Source organism: Gopherus evgoodei, chromosome 21, assembly GCF_007399415.2.
Source record: "Gopherus evgoodei ecotype Sinaloan lineage chromosome 21, rGopEvg1_v1.p, whole genome shotgun sequence".
Lineage (NCBI taxonomy): Eukaryota > Metazoa > Chordata > Testudines > Testudinidae > Gopherus > Gopherus evgoodei.
Window position 1 is genome coordinate 10,543,655 of NC_044342.1, and position 26,759 is coordinate 10,570,413.

General features: G+C 44.0%; 2 protein-coding genes across 2 annotated transcripts; one reads left to right on the forward strand and one right to left on the reverse strand.

Annotated features, from left to right (window-relative positions):
- The first annotated feature begins 6,292 nt into the window (after window positions 1–6,292).
- On the forward strand, window positions 6,293–7,264 carry LOC115638037 (olfactory receptor 11A1-like). Its single transcript, XM_030539634.1, has one exon. The coding sequence runs from the start codon at window positions 6,293–6,295 to the stop codon at window positions 7,262–7,264; it is 972 nt and encodes a 323-aa protein (XP_030395494.1).
- Window positions 7,265–24,470: 17,206 nt separating this feature from the next.
- On the reverse strand, window positions 24,471–25,406 carry LOC115638038 (olfactory receptor 5V1-like). Its single transcript, XM_030539635.1, has one exon. It carries the CDS (start codon window positions 25,401–25,403, stop codon window positions 24,471–24,473), a length of 933 nt encoding a protein of 310 aa, XP_030395495.1. The 5' UTR covers window positions 25,404–25,406.
- Window positions 25,407–26,759: the final 1,353 nt, after the last annotated feature.

A 26,759-nucleotide genomic window follows, 5' to 3' on the forward strand; every position in this document is an offset into this window, starting at 1 on the left:
CACAAGATTACAAGGGTCAATTAAAAGTGGAAAGTCAGAAGCAGCACTTTCCTGCTTCAATATATTTTATTATATTTTGTTGCACCTGTTGTGACAAAGTGGGAATGTTCTTAATGTTTTCTCTGAATACTTTATGGGTGCCTCAGTTTCACCTGCAAGGTGCCAACTGAAGGTGTTGGGGACAAAGAGCTCAGGTAGCCTCCTTGTCCAGAAGAAACACAAAGGCTAGAGGAGGGAGTGTCAGTCTGGAGCTGGCTGGGGAAATGGGGAGAGGCCCAGAACTTGGGTCTGGGCTCCCTACTCCCCAAGATGGACCTGACTGAGGGGTCCTGTTTTCTGTACCTATAAGCTCTGTTTTAGACTGTGTTCCTGTCGTCTAATAAACCTTCTGTTTTACCGGCTGGCTGGTTTCTGTTTTACCGGCTGGCTGACTGCAGAGTTGATGTGCAGGGACCTCTGGTTGCCACAGGACCTGCCTGACAGACTCGCTGCAGAAAGCGCACAGTATGGAAGGGGATGCTGAATGCTCTGAGGTCAGATCCAGGAAAGTTCTTGCCCTGGAGACAGTATGCTCCGAGAGAGGAAGCTCCCCCAGAGTCCTGACTGGCTTTGTATGGAGTAGTTCCAAAGTATCCTAGCATCCTCTTCCACACCATGCACTTCCCGGAAGTTCACACAGGCACTGACATTCCCTCCTCTGGCCTCTTTCTCTTTTCCAGGCATTAGGAGGCCACCTGACCTCTTTGTTCTCCAACACCTTCAGTGGGCACCTTGCACGAGAGCAGCCCAGGCCATCAGTTGCCCGGAGACAGGGTTTCAGCCATTCTCTGTGCAGTCACACATCCTTATCCCACCATCTAGAACCTTGAGAAATGCATAGGGGAAACTGAGGCACCCACACAGTATTCAGAGAAAACATTAAGTACATTCTCACTTCATAACACCTGTATACGAATAGTTATATATTTTAAAGGGTGTAAAATAATCAAGTATTGTGTTAAACACAATGATACTCCAAACTGTACTCCACCAAATTTAAGTTGCACGTTTTTCCCCTAAGGTTAGGGCTCTGGGGTGTGGCTGGGGACAGGGCCGGTGCTTGCATTTAGGCAGCTTAGGCAATCGCCTAGGGCACCAGCATTATTAGGGGGCGGCATTTTGCCAGAGGGGGCAGCAGGTGGCTCTGGTGGAGTTGCCACAGTGGTGCCTGCGGAGGGTCCGGTGGTCTGTGGCTCCGGTGGAGCTGCCTCAGTTGTGCCTGCAGACGGTCGGCTGCTCACGCAGCTGCGGTGGACCGCCTGCAGGCACGACTGCAGCAGCTCCACCAGAGCTGCGGACCACCGGACCCTCCACAGGCACCACTGTGGCAGCTCCAGCGGAGTCATGGGATCAGCCAACCATCCGCAGGCAGGACTGTGGAGCCGGGGGACCAGCGCGTGGGGCGGCGAAATGGCCGTGCGCCTAGGGCGCTCAAAACCCTAGTGCCGGTCCTGGCTGGGGATGAGGGGTTCACAGGCTCTGGGGTGGGGCAGAGCTCAGGATAAGGAACTTGGGGTGCAGACAGGCTGCCCCAGGGCTAGGGCCAGAGAGGACTCCACCCGCACACACATTCCCCCCTCCTCTTCTCTCCCCCCCCACAGCACATTCACTCTGCACCACAGTCACTGCACATGCTCCTAGGGGCTCTCTTAGGTCCAGAAAGCCCACTCGCCTCCCCTGTGGTGGGTACTGGGGGGGGGTGTGCCATCACATGTGGCCTCCCCTGCTGCTGCCCCTCACCATAGCCTCACTGGGGATGAGGCTGCCCCTTGCCCAGCATGGGGCAGGAGTAGGGACTGCAGGGTCGTGGCTGAGGGGAGGGGAGAGTGTCACAAAATTCACCCAAGCCCCAGCTGCTCAGATCTAAGAAGCCCCCGTCCCCTATCTCTCCTGTGGTGGGTGGGTGGGTGCTGGGGGGGATGGAACTGCCTTCGCGTGTGGCTTCCTTCCTCCCCTGCTGCCCCCTCACCCTAGCCTCACTGGGGATGGAGCTACCCCTTGCCCAGCGTGGGGCAGGAGTGGGGGCTGTGGGGGGCAGGGGATGGATCACAGGGTCAAACCTCACCGAAGCCCCAGCAGCTGCTCAGGTGAGTGAGGTCCACTCTAGATGTCCATCTCCTGGCTGGAACCCCCCTTGGTGTCTCCTCCAGGTGGGTGCCAGGGGATGGGAGAGAGGGCTCCCAAGCACATACGTATCCCCTCCTCTCTGCCTCTTCCCCCTCCCCCTCCGGAGGTGCTCCAACAGTCTGCCTGCCACTGCTCTCGACAGCCTTAGGCAGAAGCAGCTGCAGGCAGCCGGCAGCACAAGCAAGGGAGAGAGGCACCGGCTGGTTTTTTTCAGGCAGGGAAGCTCCGAGGCGGGGGGCGGGGGGGGCAGGGCCTACTCCAGGCAGGGCCAAGGGAGAAACCTAGCTCCAAATATTGGTGGAGCACAGCCCCCAGCCTTGAATATTCCTGGTTCTCGGGCACCACCAGCCCATATAACGTACCATCCCTGCCCTTAGCCTGAGACCCTGGGCTGCAGCCCCTAAAGCTTTTTTTTTTTAATACAAAATTGGGTTTTGGCTGAATAAAAATGTGTTCATGAAAAATGGCTGGTTTCCAAGGAAAATTTAGATTTAACATAAAAAATCTGAACACTTGGAAACACAACAAATAAAAAAAATTCCATTTTTTGGCCAAAAACTGAAATATTTTGATGCTGAAAGGCAACTGCAGTGCCTCATGGGAGTTGTAGTTCTGGAGCCTGATGTTCCCATACTCCTGTATGTGCCAGGTTCACGGGCTGGATGCCATTTCCCCTGATGAACTACCACCGTGCAACTGTCATGATGCACCTTCCGCCACCAGGAGGGGACCTGTGGTGCAACTCAAAATTTTTTGTGGAAACATATCTTTCCTCCAACAAGTTCAACAGTGAAGTCAATGGAAAGAGTTTAAAACCTGTCCCTATCTCCCTTCCTCCACTCCCACTGCCAGATATTAACACACTACTATAAACTTTCCCCCCTCTATCACCCTCTGCTAGTCCCTACTGGATTTTTTTTTTTTAAGAAAAAGCATTGAAATTCAGTGGTATTTTGGCACTTTGTGTCTCTTAAAATCCTAGACCAGACTATTGCAATGCTCTCCACATAAAGACACATCTTAAAGCCTGTTGGAAGCTGGAACTGATGCAGAAGGTGACTGCCAAGCCAAAAATCAATGTACCCTGTTGCATTGCACAACACCTGACTGCGTTGCAAGGTCTGCTTTTGACCTCTTCAGCACTGTGTGCCCTGAGATACGCTTATCGGAGAGACCACCTCTTTCCCAGTGACCTGCTGCAATAGATATGACCCACAGAAATTTGCATGCTGGATATCTTTGAGTATAGCAGGATGGAGGTCGGAGGAAGGGGTTCTCCACAAGAGCCTGGGGGCTGTGGAATGTCCTCCACTCCTCCAATGGTAAATAAACTTCTAGAGTTCACATTTGTTTAGTCTTCTCTTTGAGGAACATTGAGAGGAGTGGGCTGAGAAGATGTTTCTTCTATTGGGGTATCATTCGTCTCTTACCTTGAGAGATAATGCTTGATAGGAGGCCTTGAGGGAGCCTGAGATATGAAAATAGGATGACAATAATGTGGATTGGGAAGGAAGACCCTATCAGATCATCCATCCCCTCCCCTTGGCATGCAAGTAGAGTCCATAATTTGGATGCACCCAGTATCAGACATTAAAATGACATTGACACTGCTATGATGGGTACTATGAAGAGCGCTACTAGAGAAAGAGACAGGAATTACTTCTGTCCTCAGACAGCAGCAGTTTGATTGGCATGTAAACTGCAGCTATAGAAGAGTTTCGTATGCTCTGAGCAGAGGCAGAGGCAAGCAGGAGGAATAAATATGTGATTTGAGATCTAGCTCGTCCTAGCAGCTCCGCCAATTATTCTCTTAATAATAGATTGTAAATTCCAAGGCCAAAAGGGACAATTGTTATAATCTCCTCTGACCTTCTGTATAGCACAGGACATAAACATTTCTCAAAATAATTCCTAAAGAATTTGCAACTTTAAGGAGTCAACATCATCAGATAATAACAGCCTTTCTGCTTTCTGCCATTCCTACTGGTTATTATTTAACAATATAAAATGATTCCCCCTTCTCTCCCAAGTCCCCCAATCAAAACCACAACCCAAAAAGCAATGAATTAGATCTAAAAAGTCAAAAACAATATCCTTACACCAACATAGAAGGGTTTTTCTACCTCCAAAAGGGAGAAGAGTCAGAGATTCCATTAACTCTATAAGGGATTTTGCTATTCCTGTTGGTTTTATGTTGCAACTGCTCCGATACTACAGAGATTTACTATAAATCCCCATGATATCTACTGAAATCTTTTAAAGTTAATAGACAAAGTGTCTCAGACTGCGTGATCCAGCTGCCAGGGTGCTGTGTTTTGACTCAGAAAGCCTCGATGCCAATGCCTGTTTCATGACACTTTGGTAGTCACTTCCCTTCCCTGTACCTCAGTTTCCTCATCTGTAAAATGGGGATAATGACCCTTGCCATGCTGTGTCATGCGCTTTGAGATCTATGGCTGAAAACTGGCCTGGAGAGACGGATATCATTATTAAATGCATGGAAACTTACTGCCCATTCTCTTGGGCTTTTGACATACACACAACGCATGTGGAGAAGGGAGATTTTCTTTGAGATTCAAATGTCTGTGGCATCAGTTTTGGTGTGACATTGTTTTAACAAACATCACAGCATTAATTCCCTTGTGAAGGTAATTCTCAGTGCTCATTGGCAGCAGAACTCACGGGAGATCCCAGCAGCAGAATGGGCTGGGGGAGGCTGCTTTCCCTGATAAACCCTGCAAGAATCCAGAGCAGGAGGCAGATAAGGGTTTGTGTGATGCAGACAATCATGATGAGCTGCAGGAGACACTCATCCCAACAGCAGCTTGTAGGTGTCTCTGGAGGAACTGGGAGGACAAGACTGACTGTGAGGCCAGACCCTGGCACTGCCAATGGGCTGCTTCGAGATGAGGATTAAAGGTCAGTGTTAACAATCTCAGGGCAAACCCTCAATCTCTTTCTCAGATTCAGACCCTAATCTGAAAGACACTCCTTTTTAGCAGTGTCCTCCTTTATTTGACTAAATAAGGGCTCTATTACCTCATCACGATGTTCTGCCAGGGAAACTGGTGAAACATAAAGGAGATCTAACTATACATCACTCTACTTAGCTATTTCCTGCAGAACTATATATCTCTATATTGAGCATTTTAAACAATCCCGCTCTATATTCCTCTTGGTTTCTGTTCTCTGCTGTTCCACAGCCTTCCTGTATAGCCTTGAGCTAGTTATCCTGGGCCAGATGTTCTGAAGGTATTTAGGTGCCTGGTGGGATTTTAAAAAGCATCCAGCTGCCTAAAAACCATCTAAATCAATTAATTTTAATTACCCAGATGATTCTGAAAATCCCACTAGGAGCCTAAATATCTTTAAAAAACTGGCTCTGGATGCTTCGTTGGAAAATCTGTTTTAGCCCAATACAGTTAATTGAGCTTAGTGTAGGGGTAACTGGGGAACTTCTTTGGTGCGTGTTGCGGAATAGATCAGATAAGATAATCATAGAATCGTAGAACTGGAAGAGCCCTCGAGAGGTCATCTAACCTAGTCTCCTCCAATTGAGGCAGGACTAAGTATTATCTAGACCATCCCTGATAGGTGTATGTCTATCCTGCGCTTAAACATCTCCAATGAGGGAGATTCCAAAACCTCTCTAGGCAATTTATTCCAGTGCTCAACCACCCTCACAGTTAGGACGTTTTTCCAAATATTCAACCTAAACTATCATTGCTGCAATTTAAGCCCATTACTTCTTGTCCTAACCTCAAAGTTTAAGGGGAACAATTTCCCCGCTAACACCTTGTAACAACCTTTTGGTCACTTTTTCCCTTTAAATAGATGAATCTCCAATTGAAAAAAAAAATGGGAACAGGTGTGGCTACAACATAAATTAACTGTGTTGCAGCTTTTTGGGTGAGGTTGTAGGAAATCTCTTTCTCAATACACTATGCAATGTCTGCATGTGAAGCAGTTCCTCGCTGGAGAAAGGATACAAACTCTAATCAAAGTTTGCAATGTCAATTTTTAGGGAATCCAATGGATGGCAATCCACTCCCTTTAACTATATGATTATTCCTTTTTCTCAATCACCAGTTACATCACACAGGGAATTGTGAAGGTGGAAACCTACATGTACTCCATGGAGGAAGGAAAAGCAGAAAATCAAACATCTATCACAGAATTCATCCTGCTGGGATTTGGGAACCTCCCTGAATTGCAAATTATTTTCTTCCTCCTTTTTCTAGTTATCTACATTGTCACCATGACTGTAAACATGCTCATTGTAGCACTAGTTGTGGCTGATCCGCACCTGCACACCCCTATGTATTTCTTCCTGGGGAATTTGTCCTGCTTGGAGATTTGTTGCACCTCAGCCATTCTTCCCAAGATGCTGTCCAGCCTCTTGAGTGGGGACAGAACCATTTCTGTAACCGGCTGCATTGTGCAATTTTATTGGTTTGGTTTCCTAGTGACTGCTGAGTGCTCTCTGCTAGCTGTGATGTCGTACGATCGATACTTAGCAATATGTAAGCCCTTGCACTATGCAATCCATATGAGTGGCAGATTCTGTATGCAGCTAGTAGCTGGATCTTGGCTAAGTTCATTCATAATTCTTACCACATTAATATCTTTTATGTCACAATTAACCTTCTGTGGCCCTAATGAAATTGATCATTTTTTTTGTGATCTCACCCCAGTGATTAAACTCTCCTGCAGTCACACCAATCTGGTTACCCTGGTGACTCTCATATTCTCCTCCATAGACACTGTTCCCCCATTTCTGTTGACCCTGATATCTTATGTTTGTATCATCTCCACCATCCTGAGGATCCCTTCCACCACCGGGAAGCATAAGGCATTTTCCACCTGCTCCTCCCACCTTATTGTGGTTACACTTTTCTATGGGACACTAATAACTGTCTACATGTTACCAAGCACTGGTGCCGTGAAAGTCCCAAACAAAGTGTTTTCTGTCTTCTACACGGTCTTGACACCGCTAATTAATCCTCTCATCTACAGCCTGAGAAACAAAAAGGTCAAGGAGGCCCTGAAGAGAGTGCTACAGAAATGTAGGGTATTCCCAGGAAGTCAGAGAAATTGATAGAAATGGTAATAAATCAGTACACTAGTCAGAAAGGACCCATCTACATAGTCAAAGTTCTTATCAGTTAAAGCATCCTGTGGTATAGGAAGAAAATACTGAGGATATTTTTAGAGCTGTATCTCCCATTCAGTTGTATTTATTTAGATAAATAATGGTAGATCCTCAGCTAGTATACATTTCAGTAGATTCATTTATTTCAGTTCAGATTGGAACCAGACAATGATCTCCCCCAAATATGTTTTCAAAAATTCCATCCTGAACTCCTGTCATCTTGGCCAAAATGAAAAGCACAGCTAAGTGCAAGATGGGAAATGAAAACATTCTTTACTGTTCCCAGAATTATTTCAGTCTCTCTTACCTTGGCTGGTAGGAGTTCTTCTATACTAGGAGAAACAGGAAGAGTGGGGAAAATATACAACCCTAGTCTGAGTAGGAGAAATATTCAAAGATGGAGTAGAGAAACTAGGCCTTCAACCATCATTAAAAATCAGTGGGATTTGATTCCTACATTTCCTAAGTGTGCATGATTTTTTTTTCACCTATGGAAAATTTCAAAACTTTCTTTTTTTTTTAAATCAGGATATTTTCACAAAAACTAAACCACTCAGCCTGAAAAAAATATTAGTTTTAAATGGGTTCTGGTTCTGTCTATATATCCACAATGTGTAATCATTTCAGAAATGCACTTTTCCTGCAGAAAATCAAACCAGCTAACCAGTGACCAACCAGTCTTGTCAAAAGATGGTTATATATTAAATTAAAATATTTCAGATTTTTAAATATTTTGTTCTTTTATTTCTCATTTTTTATTTCTGGATATTATTTAACAGTGTAAAATGACTCCCCCTTCTATCTCAGAACTCCAACCCCACCCTGAAAAAATGAAATGAATAAAATCTAAAAAAAATAAAAAAAACCCAAATTCTACCCCAGAGCGGATTTTTTTTTAACCTCCAAAAGGGAGAAGAACCAGAGACTTCATTAAGTCTACAAGGGACTTTGCTATTCCCATGCTGATTTTATGTTGAAGCTTCCCAAATATAATAGTGATGGGCAGTAATCAGGTAGATACTGAAATCAGAGAATCAGAGAATTGTAGGACTGGAAAGGACCTTGAGAAGTCATCTAGTGCAATCCCCTGCATTCATGGCAGGATTAAGTATTACTTAGACCGTCCCTGACAGATATTTGTCTAACCTTTCAAATCTTTGAAAGGTAATAGACAAAGTCTCTCAGTTTGTGTGTTCCAGCAGCCATGGTAATACACTTTGACTGAGGATGCCTGGGAGCTATTCCCAGATATGTGAATGCTTACTTCATGACCATTTGGGATTCACTTTCCTTCTTTCTACCTCAGTTTCCTCATCAGTCAAATAGGGTGTCATAACTATGAAGGGAATGGAACAGCCCTCCTGTGTACAATACTATAAATTCCCTCATGGCCAGAGACACCAGAATCCTTTTACCTGTAAAGGGTTAAAAAGCTCAGGAAACCTGGCTGACACTTGACCCAAAGGACCAATAAGGGGACAAGATACTTTCAAATCTTGGGGAGGGGGAAGGCTTTTGTTTGTGCTCTTTGTTTTGGGGGTTGTTTGCTCTTGGGACTAAGAGGAACCAAACATCAATCCAGGCTCTCCAAATCTTTCTGAACCAGTCTCTCATATTTCAAACTTGTAAGTAATAGCCAGGCAAGGTGTGTTAGTTTTATTTTTGTTTTCTCAACTTGTAAATGTTCCTTTTTCCTGAGAGGATTTTACCTCTGTTTGCTGTAACTTTGAACCTAAGGCTAGAGGGGGTTCCTCTGGGCTATATGAATCTGATTACCCTGTAAAGTTATTTTCCATCCTAATTTTACAGAGATGATTTTTACCTTTCTTTCTTTAATTAAAAGCCTTCTTTTTAAGAACCTGAATGATTTTTCCTTGTTTTAAGATCCAATGGGATTGGATCTGGACTCACCAGGAATTGGTGGAGGAAAGAAAGGGGGATGGTTAAATTCTCCTTGCGTTAAGATCCAAGAGGTTGGATCATTGTTCACCAAGGACTTGGTGAGGAATCTCTCAAGACTATCCAAAAGGGAGCTAGTATTTGAGAGTGGTGGCAGCAAGACCAGATCTAAGCTGGTAATTAAGCTTGGAGGTGTTTATGCAGGTCCTCACATCTGTACCCTTAAGTTCAGAGTGGGGGAGGAACCTTGACACAGGGATAATGCTATCAGTCTCCTGTGTAATGTAATTTGAGATCAACACATGAAGAATGAGCTGGTAGAGCTAGATATCATTATTAAAGGCATGGAAACATATTTCCCATTCTCTTGGGCTCTTGGCACACATATAGCATATGGGGGGAAAGGGAGGTTTCCTTTGGAATTAGAATGCCAGTAGCATCATCTTTGGTGTGACACTGTTTTAGCAAATACCACCATGTTAATTCCCTTGGGAAGGTAACTCTGAGTGCTCAGTGACAGCAGAGCCCACGGGAGATCCCAGCAGCTTGAAGGGCCAGGGGGCGGCAGCTTTCCCTGATAAACCCTGCAAGGAGTCAGACAGGGTTTTGTGTGATGCAAACAATCATGACTAGCAGCAAAAGAGAGAGACCAATCCCAACAGCAATATATAGGTTTCTACAGAGTTACTGAAAGGACAAGACTGACTGTGAGGCCAGACCTGGTCACCGTCGAAGGAGAGGTTTCTGCTTCATGGTGAGGATTAAAGATTAGTGTTAACAGTCTCAGAGCAAAATCTTTGTCTCTTCCTCAGACACAGCCCTTAATGTGAAAGACACTCCTCTTGGACAGTGTTCTCACCCCCTGGAAGCTTTGCCTGAATAAGGACTTAAGAATCGGAATGTGATGCATCAGCAGGGAAACTGATGAAGCATAAATGAGATGTATCTATCTACACATATGTACTTTTCTATCTCTTTATAGAGCCCCTTATACAACCACTATCTATTTAGCCCCATCCACATCCTTCTTTTAGCTATTCCCAATAAACTCATCCCTCTATTCACCACCTTAAACAATCCTTCTATCTATCCCTTTCTCAAATCCCTCAGAATCTTTCTATCTACCCTGTTACACACCTACCTATCTATCCCATAAACACCCCTCTGTCTATCTATGCATCACCTTAAACATCTCTCTGCTTCTCACACTCCTTTGCTTGTCTCATCTCCTCTCTGGCATCTCATCACTTTCTCAGGGAATGTTTTCTCAGATGCCTCTCCAGATCTTCCTGTGGAACAGATTCTTGGAGACCTTCTTTGCCTAATCTCCTGAGATGCTCCAGGTCTACCATCAGGCATCTTGTCTCCATGATTTCTAGTGGGCTGAACAGAGACACTGGATTTATGGATTATTACAACAGTCTTTAACCCACTAACCCTTCTTTTTGTTTTATGACTGCAGAGATGTTAACAGGCCACTCAACCTTGAAGGGTTCCATACAATATGTGCAAGCTACTTATGTAAAACAATCTGTTCTTCCTTGCCTTTAGCTGTGAAGCTCCAAATACCTTTTCTAGACCTGAAGCTGAGCTCTGTGTAGCTCAAAAGGATGTCTCACTCACCAACAAGAGTTGTTCCAAGAAAAGATATGACCACCCTCATCTTGTCTCTTCAATAGCAAGAGCTGGCAATATAGATAGCATTTTCCTAAACATACACATTTTATTTAAAATTCTTGTCTAAACCAGTTAGGACCAAAACATGACCTGTGGTTATGCCCTAAACTATCTCTAGCTTGCCTCTGAATGGTCTCCCTTCACTTTTCTTATATTTTATCAAACCTCACTTGAGAATTATCAAGCATATTTTTAGGAAAGGGATGTTTTGGGCCTACTTATATTTCAACATATTTCTCTGGAACATAAGTAATTGTCATTTTTATGGGCTAGCGTGTACATTAGAAATGCATTGAGTAGACACTGGAAATCCTTACCAATTTGAAAATAGTGGCACTTGTGAGACAAATTTTGCCTAGCTATTTATTGCTCCATTTTAGTTTTGATGAGGAAGGATACTCCGATGTTTACGCCACTAGCCTATCATTAAGGAGATTTGGTTTCTATTCTCTGCTCTACCACAGCCTTTCTTTATAGCCTTGTGAGTCATTCTGAGCCAAATTGTCAAAAGTATATAGTTGCCTAGTTGGATTTTAAAATGATTTTGGTGCTTGACACTTATTTAAATCAATGAGTTTTAATTACCTTGAAAATTCAACCAGGTGCCTAAATACATTTTAAAAATCTGGCCATTAGACCTTTTCTTGAAATTACATTTTAGCCAAACACTATTTATTGAGTTCAGTGCTGTGGTAACTAAGGAAATTCTATGGCATGTGTTGTAGAGGAGGTCAGACCACAAGATCAAATAGTCCCTTCTGGCTGTTAAATCTATGAATTTATAAATGAATAAATATGGGGGCAGGGGTAGAAGAAAGATATATTAATGGTGTTGCTGCACTTGGCTAGGCTGGTAGGGAACCTCTATCCCAATACCCTCTGCAACACCTGGGAGTGAAGCAGTTCCTTAGCTGAGAAAAGAGCTTGCAATCTCAATTTTTATGGAATGAAATGGGTGGAAATCAACTGAGTTTAATAGTACAGCAAACTCCCCAAATGAGTATTGCTTTTTCTCAATCACCAGCTACATCACACACAGAACGGTGGAAATGGAAACCTTCTTGCAACTCATGGAGAATAGAGAAGGGGACAGCCAAATGTCTACCACGCAATTCATCCTGATGGGATTTGAGAAGCTCCCTGAATGGCAAATTCTTTTCTTCCTGCTGTTTCTAGTGCTCTACTTAGGAGTGGTCTATGCTACAGAGCTTTATTGGTATAACTATGTCGCTCAGGGCCACACCCCTTCTCTCATTAGAGCACTGTTTCCCTAATTTTTGGCTGAAAAATATTCTGATGAATATTCTGGTGAAAATGTGGCATTTTCCATGAAAAGCAGTTTTGATGGACAATCTTCAACCAGCCGTATTTAACACATTATCAGACCTAAAATAATGCACCCTAAAATACTTTATAAAAAAACTATATATTATAAAGTTGCACAAAGAAAGGGATTAATAAGTAATACATTTGGATGAATAATGCATCACTGTTACCAATTTCACTCAACTATCGCTAATACAACAGATCAATTGATACTAGACTTATCCGTTTAGAGAAGAAGTGATCAAGCTACAGGTGGGCCATCACCAACATGCAGAAACTGCTAAGCACATACTCCTCAGAACCTGTAAAATCAGCAAAGAGTCCTGTGGCACCTTATAAACTAACAGACATATAGGAGCATGAGCTTTCGTGGGTGAATACCCACTTCGTTGGATGCATGTAGTGGAAATTTCCAGGGGCAGGTATATATAATCAAGCAAGAAGCAGGATAGAGATAATGAGGTTAGTTCAGTCAGGGAGGATGAGGCCCTCTTCAAGCAGTTGAGGTGTGAAAACCAAGGGAGGAGAAACTGCTTTCGTAGTTGGCTAGCCATTCACAGTCTTTGTTTAATCCCAGGCACATCACACAATCCATTGTCTACAGCCAAGCACTGAGGTACAACCGCATCTGCTCCAACCCCTCAGACAGAGACCAACACCTACAAAATCTTATCTCTAGCCTGAAGGACAAGTGACACTTTATATGGGTTTAATCAGGCCACAACTTTATTACTAGATGTGTGGGACTACCTGGCAGATAAAAGCGCATAGTGCAAATAGGGTGATCAGATGTTCAGATTTTATAGGGCCAGTCCCGATATTTGGGGCTTCATCTTATATAGGTACCAATTACCCGCCCACCCCATACTTACTATCTGGTTTTTCATACTTACTATCTGGTCACCTCCTTTTCCAATGCAGTACCTGCACTGTATGTCCGCTGCACACTTACGTAATGAGTAGCGACATCCTGACTTCTGTTGCTACTCACCATAACAAAGTCCTCCCTGAACCTGCTGTGGGGAAGGAGAAAGATCCCCACTCCATTTAGGTTTATCTGGTGGCAGGGGAAAAATTCCTTCCCAGGCCCCCCAGAAAGGAGTGGCTAGTGCCATGCTCAAAGCAGGTTCTGACCAAAACCTGGTATTTTGCCACCTCAAGGGGAGGGAGGGTGTGTGCTGCTCCACCTGGTCTGGGGAAAAGGGACTTGTGCATGTGTTTATATAAATTTTGTTTCATTGTGCACTTATATTTTATATAAAACCAATAAACATGCCGTTAAAAAATCTCACTCATTCACATCAAGGCTACCCAGTTTCTCCACTTTTCCTAGTTCTCATTGCAATAGGAGAACCCCTGGCAGCCAGGGTTAGAGACAATGAAATAATATTGGGAATAAAAGTCAATTCAGCTGTAGCAATTTACACCAGCTCAAGCACTGCTTTTATTCATCTAAATAAATGCAACTCAAAGGAAGATGCAACACTAAAAAGTCCTCAGTATCTTTTTCCTATAACTCAGGATGTTTTGACTGACAAGAGCTTAGACTGCTCCTTTCTGACCAGCAAATTGATTTATTACCACATAAATCAATCTCTCCGAATGCCCGACATTTCTGCAGAGCTCTCCCCAGAGCTTCCTTGACCTCTTTTTTTCTCAGGCTCTTAATGAGGGGATTGATCAAGGCATCAAGACAGTGTAAAGGACAGAAACACTTTGTTTGAGACTGCACCTCGGTCGTACTTTAATGAAGACTCTCTAAGCCAATGAGAGAGAGTTCTTCTGTCAGCTTAGTTAACCCAAGTTCCAGAGAGGTGGTAGCTCTAGTGCAGGGGTTTTCAAACTTTTTTTCTGGGGACTCATTTGAAGAAAATTGTTGATGCCCACAACCCAAAGGTGCTGGGGATGAGGGTTCAAGATGTGGGAGAGGGGCTCTGGGCTGGAACAGGTGGTTGGGGTGCAGGAAGGGATCAGGGCTCTGGGCTGGAGATGCAGGCTCTGGGATGGGGTCAGGGATGAGGGAGAGGATTTGGGCACGGGGTTGGGGTGTGGAATTACCTTGAGCAGCTCCCAGTCAGTGGCACAGCCAGTGCACCGGGGACAGCGCTGCGACACAGAAGCAGTCAGCATCAGGTCTGACTCCTAGGTGGAGGCACACAAGTGGCTCCACGTGACTCTCACCTACAGGCACTGCCCCTCCAATTCCCATTGGCAGGTTCCTGCACAATGGGAGTGCACAGCCAGTACTTGGAGTGGGGGCAGCGCGCGAAGCCCCTTGCCCTCCCCTCCCTGCCTAGAAGCTGGACCTACTGCACAGATTCAGTACAGACATCCAGAAGTTCAAGTCAGTAGGATCCTGCATCTCTTTTGTATTCTGAACAGATGTTCCTGCTTTTTCTCTTCAGCACCCTTTGACTCCAGTGAGTGTTATTGTTCCAGTTACAAGGAAGGCCAGAGCGGCCTATGGCAGAGCTGTGAGGGAGCAGCATGCTAGAGTCACCAAGGATAAGATTTTCAAACTGCCTCAGATTCCTTTTGTAAAGCTTCTGATTCCACAAAGCCAAGTGCTTGGGAAACTTGGGTATTACCCTGAAAATTAAGGTAGGCTTCTAAACTAGGAGTTTTGAAGCACAGCATAGTTAAGAAGGTCGTAAATTGCATAGATCTGTGAATTTCAAGGCCAGAAGGGACAATTATTATCATCTAGTCTGATATCCTGTATAACTAGGCTTGACAGATTTCAATTTTTTAAATATATATTTTGATGGATAATATCAATGTTTATTTGTAAACATTTTTATCAATTTAAATTTTCAATTGATCATGAACAGTTTAAGCTTTATAACCCTTAAAACACAAATTTGTCAACATCACACATCAAAATATACAACAGCACTAGCTTTAAATCAAACTCTAATAAGTTCTCAAGCAGCATTTTTCTTACTATTAACAATATAAAAAAAATTCATTGGTTTGTGTGTTGTATGGTGAAATCGACATCTACTGAAAAAAAGCTGATTATGCAGCATTCATTACAACACTTTTTATACACATTAACGTGGGACTCTAATAAGTTTCCAAGCAGCATTTTCCTAACTTCTACTGTGTCTAAAAATCTATTGTCTATGGAAATATTTTTCCATCAGTTTGTGTATGTACATGGAAATAGCTGTTCACCAACATTTACTGACAAAAAAACGAATATCTTCCAAGCATATGTATAAGATATGCCAAAGAATCCCATCAAATGATTCCTGCATAAATTGTATGTGAGATATAGCATATAGCATTTCAGTTTAAGACAAGCTGTCAAATTAGGACTCAAGGGACCTGGATTTTACCCCAGCTCAGCCACTTAACTGTTGTTTTCTCTCTTTTCTTCCCCACACACCTGTTGTGTCTCCTGTTTTCTTAGGTTGGAGAGGCCTGGACTCGGGCAGGACTATTTCTCAACCTGTATCTATACAGTGTAAATGGGGCTGTAATCTCAGTTGGCACCACTAATTGCTACAGTATTACAAATCATAGCAGACGTGATGGGAAATACCCAACTGGATTGTTATTAGGTTTATTCATTGCAGCTTCCTGTAAATGTTCTAGGATTCCAAGCACATCTTCTTCTCCATGGTCACCATGCCCAAGATTTTGGCTGGCTTCCTCTCAGGGCACCAGGCTATCTCCTTCACCAGCTGCCTGGAACAGCTCCATTTATTCCACTTCCTGAGCAGCACTGGAGCTGTGCTTCTGGCCATCATGACCTATGACTGCTATGTGGCCATCTGCAACTCGCTGTGCTACATAGTGGTCATGAGCCCATGGATGTGCCTGCTCATGGCAGCGGCCCCTGGTCCAGTGGCTTCCTGAATGCTCTGATGCACACAGTCATGAACTCCCACCTGCACTTCTGCATCCACCACTTCTTCTGTGACATCAAGCCCCCGCTGAGCCTGGCCTGTGGCAGCATCCGCCTCAACCTGACCCTTTTCAACATCATCACCGGGGGCATCATAGTCATCCCCTTTATCCTCACGCTTCTCTCCTACCTCTACATTGTCTCCTTCCTCTTCCTGAAGGTACAGTAATGGGAGAGCAGGAGGAAGGCCTTCTCCGCCAACACCTCCTACCTCACGGTGGTGACTTTATTTTACATGCCTGGTATCTTTAACTTAGTATTTCCATCTCTGGAGGATACCCCAGAGCAGGACATGATAGCCATCCTCATGCACAGCATCATCACCTCAGTCCTGAACCCCCTGGTCTGCACCCTGAGGAACTGGGAGGTGAAATCTGCCCTGAAGAAAATATTAGAAAGGAAACTGTTCCCTGGAAGAACATGAATAAACTGAATAGTGATTTATAGTAAGGGATAGTTGCGTATTGGACAGAGGATATTTGATTGCAGGGAATAAGAAAAATGGGTGGAAATAAACTATCAGTGGAGAACTGATCAGGAATCCTTTTATTTGACCAAAAGAAAGAAAGAAAGAAAGAAAGAAAGAAAGAAACAAACAAACAAAAAATCAGTTGCCAACATTTGCATGAGATGTTGGTTTTTCATGGAAGATGTAGAAATTGCCAAAACTCAGAAATCTGCCATCTAGAACCAGGATTTTTTAGTTTCAGGGTTTTGGTTGCCAATGAACTTAAAAAAAAAGACAAAAATAGTTTTGTGTGAAAAAATTATGTTGAAATATCCATTTTTCATCAGAAAGTTTTGATGGAAAACTTCCATGCGTCCCTATTAAGAAGCCCAGCCATTCTTCATTTCTAACAATGGTCTGAATCTGAGATTTTCAAAGGCGTCAGATGGAGTTAGGCACTTAAATCCCATGGGACCTTGATAAGAATTGGGAACCCATAAGTCCATTTGAAAATTTCAGTCTCCATGCATAGCTAAATAATAAATCTACCACCCAACAGACTGCAGAACTCAACCCTATAAAGCATCTAGCTCCCACAAACATCTAATCTATATCAATCCCTTGCGGTCCCCCACCCATGACACTCTACTTCAGTCCATGCAAATAGATGTTCCTTGGAATGTGCCATGAGGGTCAACCAAACAGGGCTATTTTGGATCTAAAGGAAGAGAGATGGGGGAGCTCATTCTGCAACTGAGGACTTCTCACTCAGAAGGCTTTGGGCTAGATAAATAAAGGCATGGAGACATTCCAACCATGATATTGGATAAAGTTCATAGGAGAGCAACAACACTGATTAAAAGGTCTAAAAAAACCATGATCTACAAGTAAAGATTGAAAAAAATAGGTTAGTTTAATCTAGACAAGAGAAGACTGAGGGGCAACATGTTAACAATTTTCAAATATGTAAAAGGTTATTATAAAGTGGAAGGTGATGAATGATTCTCTGTAACCACTGAGTACAGGAAAAGAAGCAAGGGGCTTAAATTGCTGCAAGGGTAGTTTACTCTAGACATTAAGAAAAACTGGAATAAATTGCCTAGGGAGGTTGTAGAATCTCTTTCTTTGGAGGTTTTTAAGAGCAGGTTATAGAAACACCTGTCAGGGATGGTCTAGATAATTCTTAATCATAGACTCAGAGATCAGAAGGGACCATTATGGTCATCTAGTCTGATCTCCTGCACAATGCAGGCCACAGAATCTCACTCACCCACTCCTGCAACATACCTCTAACCTATGTCTAAGTTACTGAAGTCCTCAAATCATGGTTTAAAGACCTCAAGGTATAGAGAATCCTCCAGCAAGTGACCCATGCCTCACGCTACAGAGGAAGGCGAAAAACCTCCAGGGCCTCTGCCAATCATCCCGGGAGGAAAATTCCTTCTGGACCCCAAATGTGGCCATCAGTTAAACCCCAAGCATGTGGGCAAGACTCACCAACCAGCACCCAGGAAAGAATTCTCTGTAATAGCTCAGATCCCACCTCATCTAACATCCCATCACAGGCCACTGGGCATATTTACTTGCTAATAATCAAAAATCAATTAATTGCCAAAATTAGGCTATCCCATCATACCATCCCTTCCATTAATATATCAAGCTTAGTCTTGAAGCCAGATATGTCTTTTGCCCCCACTACTCCTCTTGGAAGGCTGTTCCAGAACTTCACCCCTCTAATGGTTAGAAACCTTTGTCTAATTTTTAGTCTAAACTTCCTAGTGTCCAGTTTATATCCATTTGTTCTTGTGTCCACATTTGTACTAAGCTTAAATAATTCCTCTCCCTCGCTGGTATTTATTCCTCTTATATATTTATAGTGAGCAATCATATCTCCCCTCAGCCTTCTTTTGGTTAGGCTAAACAAGCCAAGCTCTTTGAGTCTCCTTTCCTAAGACAGGTTTTCCATTCCTCGGATCATCCCAGTAGCCCTGCTCTGTACTTGTTCCAGTTTGAATTCATCCTTCTTAAACATGGGAGACCGGAACTGCACGCAGTATTCCAAATGGGGTCTCACCAGTGCCTTGTATAGTCCTGCCATGAGTGCAGGGGACTGGACTAGATGACCTCTCAAGGTGCCTTCCAGTCCTATGATTCTAAGATTCTATGAGTTAGCTCTAACCTCTTGGTATCGGGAAACCTGAAAGCCAACTTCAGAGTAAGATGATCAGTTGGGTCAAGCAGTGCTGGAAGGGGTCCCTAGAGACCTCGAACAAGACCTATATCAGGAACACTGTACTGGGGAAAGCATGGACATCTTCCTGAGTGCCTGTAACATGTGATAGTGGGAATTTGGCATTGGTCCATGGAAGGAGGAGGTACTGAGTCAGAGGCAGATAGCGCCATGGTCAAGCAACCAGGTGCAGATGATCTAAGGGGCTGCACTGGAGCTGGGTGAGGGTCTTCATGCTCAAGCAAAAGTGAGAGCAGTACTGTTGACCTGCAGTGATCAGGAGAGACTTCTCTGTGACCATCAAAGAAGCAGTCAGATTTGAGAGTCCCTGAGCAGACACTAGAGTCAACGGTGCAGGGTTGGGGGTGAATTTAACTCCCAAGAATAAAGAACAAAGGTGCCAATCTCTTCAATTAGCTCCCAAAAGAGGGAGACAGATAGACCATAGTTCTCCTAAAGCAACATCTCAGCATCACCAGCCTCCAGTGCCAGGATTCAGCTCTCATGGATGCAAAAAGTATTGTGCTTTTTGTCCTTCAGTATGGGATCAAGAAATGTCCTTTTTCCTCCTTATAGTCCAGTCAACCATTGACACCTATTCTTGTTGTTTGCTCTCTAAAGTGCTGCTGCTATTTTGCTTTTCTCATCCTCTTCTTAATTTGCTTTTCCTGTTGACTTCAGATGCAGATGACTGCCCATTCCATCTGATTTATCCTACTCTCGCTGCATCCTGAGCCTAGGCAGACAGGTAACCCAACATTTCTTTGTCTGGGCAAACCTTGTTCATCAACCCTGCCTAGTTACATAGTTTGAACATGTTTTTGATACACATTCTTCTTGAATTACACTCTGTAGCCTTATTGATGATTGATGACAGATGATTGATTAATTAATTAATTAATATTGATTATAGATTAATTTCTTAGAGCACAGCGGTCAAGAAAGTTTCAGTCTCCTGAGGGCTACAGTATCAGGAATGTTGTTATCAGTATAATTAGAATGAGAGACTTTAAGTACACACAAGAAAAAACTGCAGTTTGCCAGAAGTCGCTTTATTAGCAAATCCATTAAGCAGATAAACAATCCCACAAACACAAACACCAAACATACAACAGAAGATAGATGGATAGTCCAAAGTAGTTAGCCCCAGGACCAGAATCACTCACTTCTCACCTCTCCTTCTGGGAGACCCTGGAGTGTCAGTCATTATTTTCCCCATCATCATCTTCATTGTAATCACCATCACTGTGATTGTTATGCTGGTGTCTTTCATTTCTCCCCAGTACATGGGCTGGGCAATCCCTTTTGATCCTGTGTTATGCTTACTCCTGCTAAGGCTCACACAATGTATAAGGGATCCAACCTCTTTTTCCTTGTCCTTCCTTATACTTTCATACCTCGTTAATTTAAAGGTTCCCCAGTTCTCAATGACTATTCCACTTCATTCCTCTTCTTCTCACTAACATCTTTGTCAATGAGTTCCCATAGCAACTTGAGGTTATTACAGAATCCCACAAAATGTAACTGATGGGCATCTTGTGGTATTAACTGGCACATTGCAGCATATTTTTCAGTCAATATCTGCATAGTTTCCAGAACATCAGCATATCTAATGAGGTTCAACAAGGACAAGTGCAGAGTCCCGAACTTAGGAAGGAAGAATCCCACGCACAGGCTGGGGACTGACTGGCTAAGCAGCAGTTCTGCAGAAAAGGACCTGGGGATTACAGTGGATAAGAAGCTGGATATGAGTCAGCAGTGTACCCTTGTTGTCAAGAAGGCCAATGACATATTGGGCTGTATTAGTAGGAGCATTGCCAGCAGATCAAGGGATGTGATTATTCTCATCTATTCAGCATTGGTGAGAAGACCACACGTGGAATACTGTGTCCAGTTTTGGTCCCTCCACTTCAGAAGGGATGTGGACAAATTGGAGAGAGTCCACTGGAGGGCAATAAAAATGATGAGGGGGCTGGAGCACATGATTTACGAGGAGTGGCTGAGGGAACTGGGGTTATTTAATCTGCAGAAGAGAAGAGTGAGTGAGGATTTGGTAGCAGTCTTCAACTACCTGAAGGGAGGTTCCAGAAAGGATGAAGCTAGGCTGGAATTGGTTACCTAGGGAGGTGGTGGAATCTCCCTCCTTAGAGGTTTTTAGGGTCAGGCTTGACAAATCCCTGGCTGGGATGATTTAGTTGGTATTGGTCCTGCTTTGAGCAGGTGGTTGGACTAGAAGACCTCCTGAGGTCTCTTCCAACCCTAATCTTCTGTGAATCTATGATTTAACATCTTTCACTGTAATCTTACAGTTCATAATTACAGGGTTATCTTTTGGACCACAGATCATGGCAAACTGTTTCAGGCCTAAGAGCTTGTGTGACTAAGCTGAATATCTTATATATCCCACCCATCATCCTGGTGTCATAGAACCTGAGCTCTTAGCAAACCAAGCCAGGCTCAGATTTTTCACTGATGCCTAGATCTTCTGAAAACAAGTCTCATTAATTTAATTGTTATTGCACTAGACAGCTTATAAAAATCTCACCCTAAGAGTCAGAGCTAGGATGAGATTGCAAGCTTCATGGTTCTTCAACTGCTCATCACAAAATAGGTCAGACCTAGTCTCAGCACTTTGATCAATAGCAAAATATCTGATTCCCCAAATCTGAGTGAACCAAACACGGGGGTTATTCTCCCACAGTCTGGGGCTGTCAAAGGAAAGGCAATTAAGTCCCCACATTTTATTGAAATTCAATGTGAGCTAGATGTCTGGTTCAGACCAGCAAGCGATGCATGCTACAGTGGAAGGCAAAAAATTCCCAGGGTTTCTGGTAATCTGACCTGGTGAAAATTGCTTCCAGACCCCAGACATGGTGATCAGTTAAACCCCATTACTGAAGCATCTGTGTTCCTCATAATCCTTGAATATATGTATTTATTCTTGAGAAACACTGGTCAGGAGGGACAGAAATGCAGGCCTGTGCCTCTAAGAGGGGACAGCTGAGGAGCTGGGAGCTCTTGTAGAATCTTGGCAGGGAAAAAGAGGTATATTTTGTGCTAAGACATAGATGGTATAAGAAGTGGGATCTGAGCCTACATCGGAGGCCTTTGATCTTTAAATTCATGGAACATGTAAGAACTAGACAATGGTCCTTTCCTCAGGTCATAGCTCCAGGAGGTTGGTGTTGGCATAACTGGGTTGAGGTTGAGGAAATTCACTTCACCCATATTGTCCCAAAGGACTATGCTTTCCTGTCACATCATTCAATAAAGTCCTTAGATCACACAGGATCACAATAATACATCACCTTTACATTTAATAGAATGGACTCCAGAGATACTTAAATTAATTCAAGATGTTTTCAAAGATATTGCAGAAACTTGTCATCTCTTTCCCAATCAATTATTAAACAACATTATAAATTGAAAGAAAAAAAAAGAAAAAAATAATATTAGCTAGACAAAAATACTGGCAACCCGTTAAGTATTATTAATGGTATTACTATTAAATCTATATTAATATAATATCATGCAAAGTCATTAATATCATTAGGTTTGTGCCATTATGATTTATTTACTGATTGCATTTTCTTATTTCCTTAGCACTGAATACATGTTCCCTCTTCCCTGAAACACAGACGTGGAGTTTAATCCTACTGAGCTCAATGACAAAGACTTACTGATTTCATGGGTGAGAAATCAGAGCCATGAAGTCAGCCCCTGCCCCACAAGAGCTCCTAATTGATAACACAAACCCAGAAAAGACAAGATGTCTTATTTGAGGAAGTCTCAATGTAGTATCACTGTTGGGTTTGTCAGCACAATGCAATTGTGAACACTTATTTATATTAATGATGATAAAGGCTCTGTGTCTGTCATGGAGGTCACGAATTCTGTGACTTCTGTGACGTCCATGACTTCTGCAGTGGCCTGTGTGGTTGACCCTGGAGTTCTCTGAGCAGCTCGGGCAGCCCCTGGGCCAGTCACATCAGCTGCTGCTGAGGCAATCTTTGGCCCTCCCATCCCTGAGCAGCAGGAGTTTGGGTAGGGGAGAGGCTCAGGGCTGGGGGGTGGTGTGTGGGGGGTGTGGCAGTATCTGGGGGGAGGCTCCCTGGAAGGGCAACAGGAACTCAGCTCTTAGCTCCACGTGCTGTGTCTGCCTGTGTTTCCCAGTCAATGGGAGCTGCAGACTTGGGGCTTGGGATGAAGCAAAGGCAGCATGTGAACCTAGGAGCTGGAGGTCACCACTTCCCAGGAGCCAAGTAGGGAGGTCGCTGCTTCCCAGGAGCACCCCCATTATCCTCTCTCCAATACCTCTCGAGGTCCCTTCCAGTCCTAGAGTCTATGAGTCTATGAGTCTATACCCCCAACCCCTGGACCAAGTTTTATTTAGGGGTATATAGTAAAAGTCATGGACAGGACGGGCCATGAATTTTTGTTTACTGCCCGTGACCTATCCATTACTCTTACTAAAAATACCCATGACTAAAACATAGCCTTAATTATGATTGATTTTTGTGCTCCTGCATTGTGATGGGGTATCCACCCTAGACAAGACCTGAGCAGGCTAACAATGTCCAGTTGAGCTTATAGGCTGTACCTGGAGGAGAGTCATGGCCAGATAAAATTTAATTGATGATGAAGCCCAGCAGGTTAGGGCCAGGCTGGACATGTACAAATCCATGAAGTTGAGAGCAAGAGAAGGCTGTGGGAGGAGCTCTGCAGCCATTCCCCATAGAGAAAGGAAGTTGTCTAGGGACAAGGAGGAGTTCTAGGGGGAGAGTGATCCCCCAGGATCCTGTCCTGGACTATGTAGTTTGGTGAGAAGCTGAGAGGGGTGAAGTAGCCACTGTGAGTGGAGGAAGCTCAGACTGGTGAACCCAGAGGTGGGCCAGGAGATAGAGAGATGAAGTAGGATCAATCCCAGGCTAACAGCAACAGGATCTGAGATTGAGCAGACTGTGGTTGCAGGTCATAGGGTCCCTGGGCTGTGTCCCAGAGTAGTGGTGGGCCCAGGTTTCCCTACCATCAACTAGGAAAGTGGTTCCAGACATAGACGTGGACTGGAAGACTTCCTGACATGGAATACAGATAGCTTGTCCAGTGCGTCTTTGACATCCTGGAAGGGGAAAACTAAACAGTGACCTGACTATCATGACAGAGGTCCATGTTATGAAGAGGGAACTCCCAGAGAGAGAAAGAGAGAAAGGCCAAGGTGTAAGCATCCACCGAGAAGAAATGCCTGTCCAGGTGAGAGCTAATCCCCAGACCCAGCCACAAGTAGGTGGCCTAGTGGTGAGTGTACTCTGTTATTTACATATTTTGAATTTGATCACTTATATCTATGTAAGTGACTCTTGGGAGGACGTGCCTGTGGTGGTCATATTCATGGAATTAATATTATCTTTTAAAATCTGGTCCCTAAATCCCTTTGGAATCAAATCACTTCTGAAAATCCCATTAGGTGCTTAAATGTCTTTGGAAACATCATCCTGATTGACTCACTCAATGTCACACATGAAGGCTGTGGTGGTGTCAAGAACTGCAATGAGCTAGCCAGTACCCCACCCAATAGGCCATGCTTTCCCTGCCCTCTATTACTGTTTCTAAAGGAGAAGGGACATGCCTGGAAATGCTGCCCTTTAAGAAGTGGAAAATCTCAGCCTCTGTTTCCACCCATAAGTTTTTTAAAGGCCTCTTTCACCTCCTTGTTCCGCAAGCTGTAGATGAGGGGATTGACAAGAGGAGTGACCATAGTGTACAGAGCAGCCACAGCTTTGTCTCTGTCCAGGTAAGCAGAGGGAGGCCGGACGTAAGTGTAGATCACGGTGCTATAAAAAAGCGTCACCACTATCACATGAGAGGAGCAGGTAGAGAAGGCCTTGCGCTTCCCTGCAGCAGACCGGATTTTCAGGACAGAAGAGACGATGTAGATATAGGAGAGGAGGGTGAGGAGGAAGCAGCCTATGCCCAGGAACACATCCGTCACCAGGGCCAAGGTTTGGTTGTAGCTTGTGTTGCTGCAAGACAGCTGAAGCAGTGGTGGTAGCTCGCAGAAGAAGTGGTTGATAATGTTGGGCCCACAGAAGGACAAGCTGAGCAAGGAGAGAGTATGTGGCAGAGAGATTAGGAAGCCTGATGCCCATACACCTACTGCCAGGTGGCAGCAGGTCCTCCAGCTCATGACAAGGGAGTAGCGCAAGGGGTGGCAAATGGCCACATAGCGGTCGAAAGCCATGCCAGTCAGCAGCAACAGCTCCGTTGCTAGAAAGGCGGTGAAGAAGTACATCTGTGCTAGACAGCCTTGGAAGGAGATGGCCTTCTTTTGGGCCAGCAAGTTCTTCAGCATTTGTGGCACGGTTGAGGTCACGCAGCCAATGTCCAGCAGGGAGAGGTTGACTAGGAAGAAGTACATGGGAGTGTGGAGTCCAGGCTGTGAACAGATGACTGTGATGATGGAGAAATTCCCAAGCAGGGCCACGGCATATGCAGATGCAAAGGCAACAAATAGTATCAGCTGCACCTGAGGGTGCTCAGAAAAACCCAGCAGAATAAACTCGGACACGCCTGTTTGGTTCCTTGCATCTGTCATCCTGATAATTGAGATCCTACAAGGTTGGCCAATCGGCTTGAGTGAGTGATTGATTTCTGCCAATGGAAGTCCTTTTTTGGAAATTCCAAGGGTGTAATTTCCATCCGGATATTGCCAATAAACACAGTTGGATCCACATAAGCATACCTTAGTTCACTGCATGGTTCCTATTTCTGTAGAACTAAAATCAGAATCCTTAGTATTAAATAATTTGTTGTCCCTCATTGGAGTGTAGAATTTCTACAAAACACATCTCTGAGCTGGCTGTAAAATTCAATGCACTGACATTTCTCTCTACTGTTATACAATATTATAGGATTTTATAAGTGAATAGCAAGATTCTATAATATAATTTCGCATTCTGATGCCTGTTTCTATGCAATAATATTGACAGGTGTCCTGGGCTGGACATACATGTCCTTTTGTCTAAAAAGACTCATCTCTTCAAAAGAATCTAAGGAAGTGAGATGTGTAAGTACTACTTTATTTCAATGTGAGTTCAGAGCTTTAAGATCCCTGTAAAAGGAAGATGGGGATGGTTGAGTAGCCATTGTAACAAACTACTGAAGGAAGTAGTGGAGTCTCCATCTCTGGATGACTTCAGATCCAGACTGGATGCCTTTCTGGAAGATATCCTTTAGCCACACAGCTCAATGCAGGGGCATAACTGGGTGGGATGTAAGGGCCTGTGATACACAGAAAGTCAAATTACATAATCTATTGATGCCTTCTAGCCTTTACCTAGACAGAGAGGGAGAGAGAGAGAAAGAAGGGTTATTTTCCCCTTCACACAACACAGGAGCTTGGGTCACCCAACGAAATTAGTAGGCAGCGGGTTTAAAAAAATCTTAAGAAAGTATTTAATAACACAACTCACAAGTCAGCCTGTGGAACTCATTGCCAGGGGATGTTATGAAGGCCAAAAGTATAACTGGGTTAAAAAAAGAATTAGGTAAATTCATGGAGGATAGGTCCCTCAATGGATATTAGTCAGGAATGCACCCGTATGCTCTGGGTGTCCCTAAACTGCCAACTTCCAGAAGAGGGAACAGGACCACAGGATCACATTAAATTGCCATGTTCTGTTCATTCCCTCTCAAACATAGGGCACCAGTGACTGTTGGAAGAGAAGATACAGGGCTAGATGGACCATTGTTGTGACTCAATGTGGTTGTTCTTATGTTCTTATAGATAGATTATCTATTTCCCTGGCACTGCACCATTATATGAAAGGGCATTCCCTGGTACATCTACACTGTGAGTGGTAGCATGTCTCAGCTCCCAGTTGACAGACTTGGTCTCGCGGGGCTTGTGCTAGCGTGCTAAAATTAGCCATGTGCATGCTGCAGCTCAGAC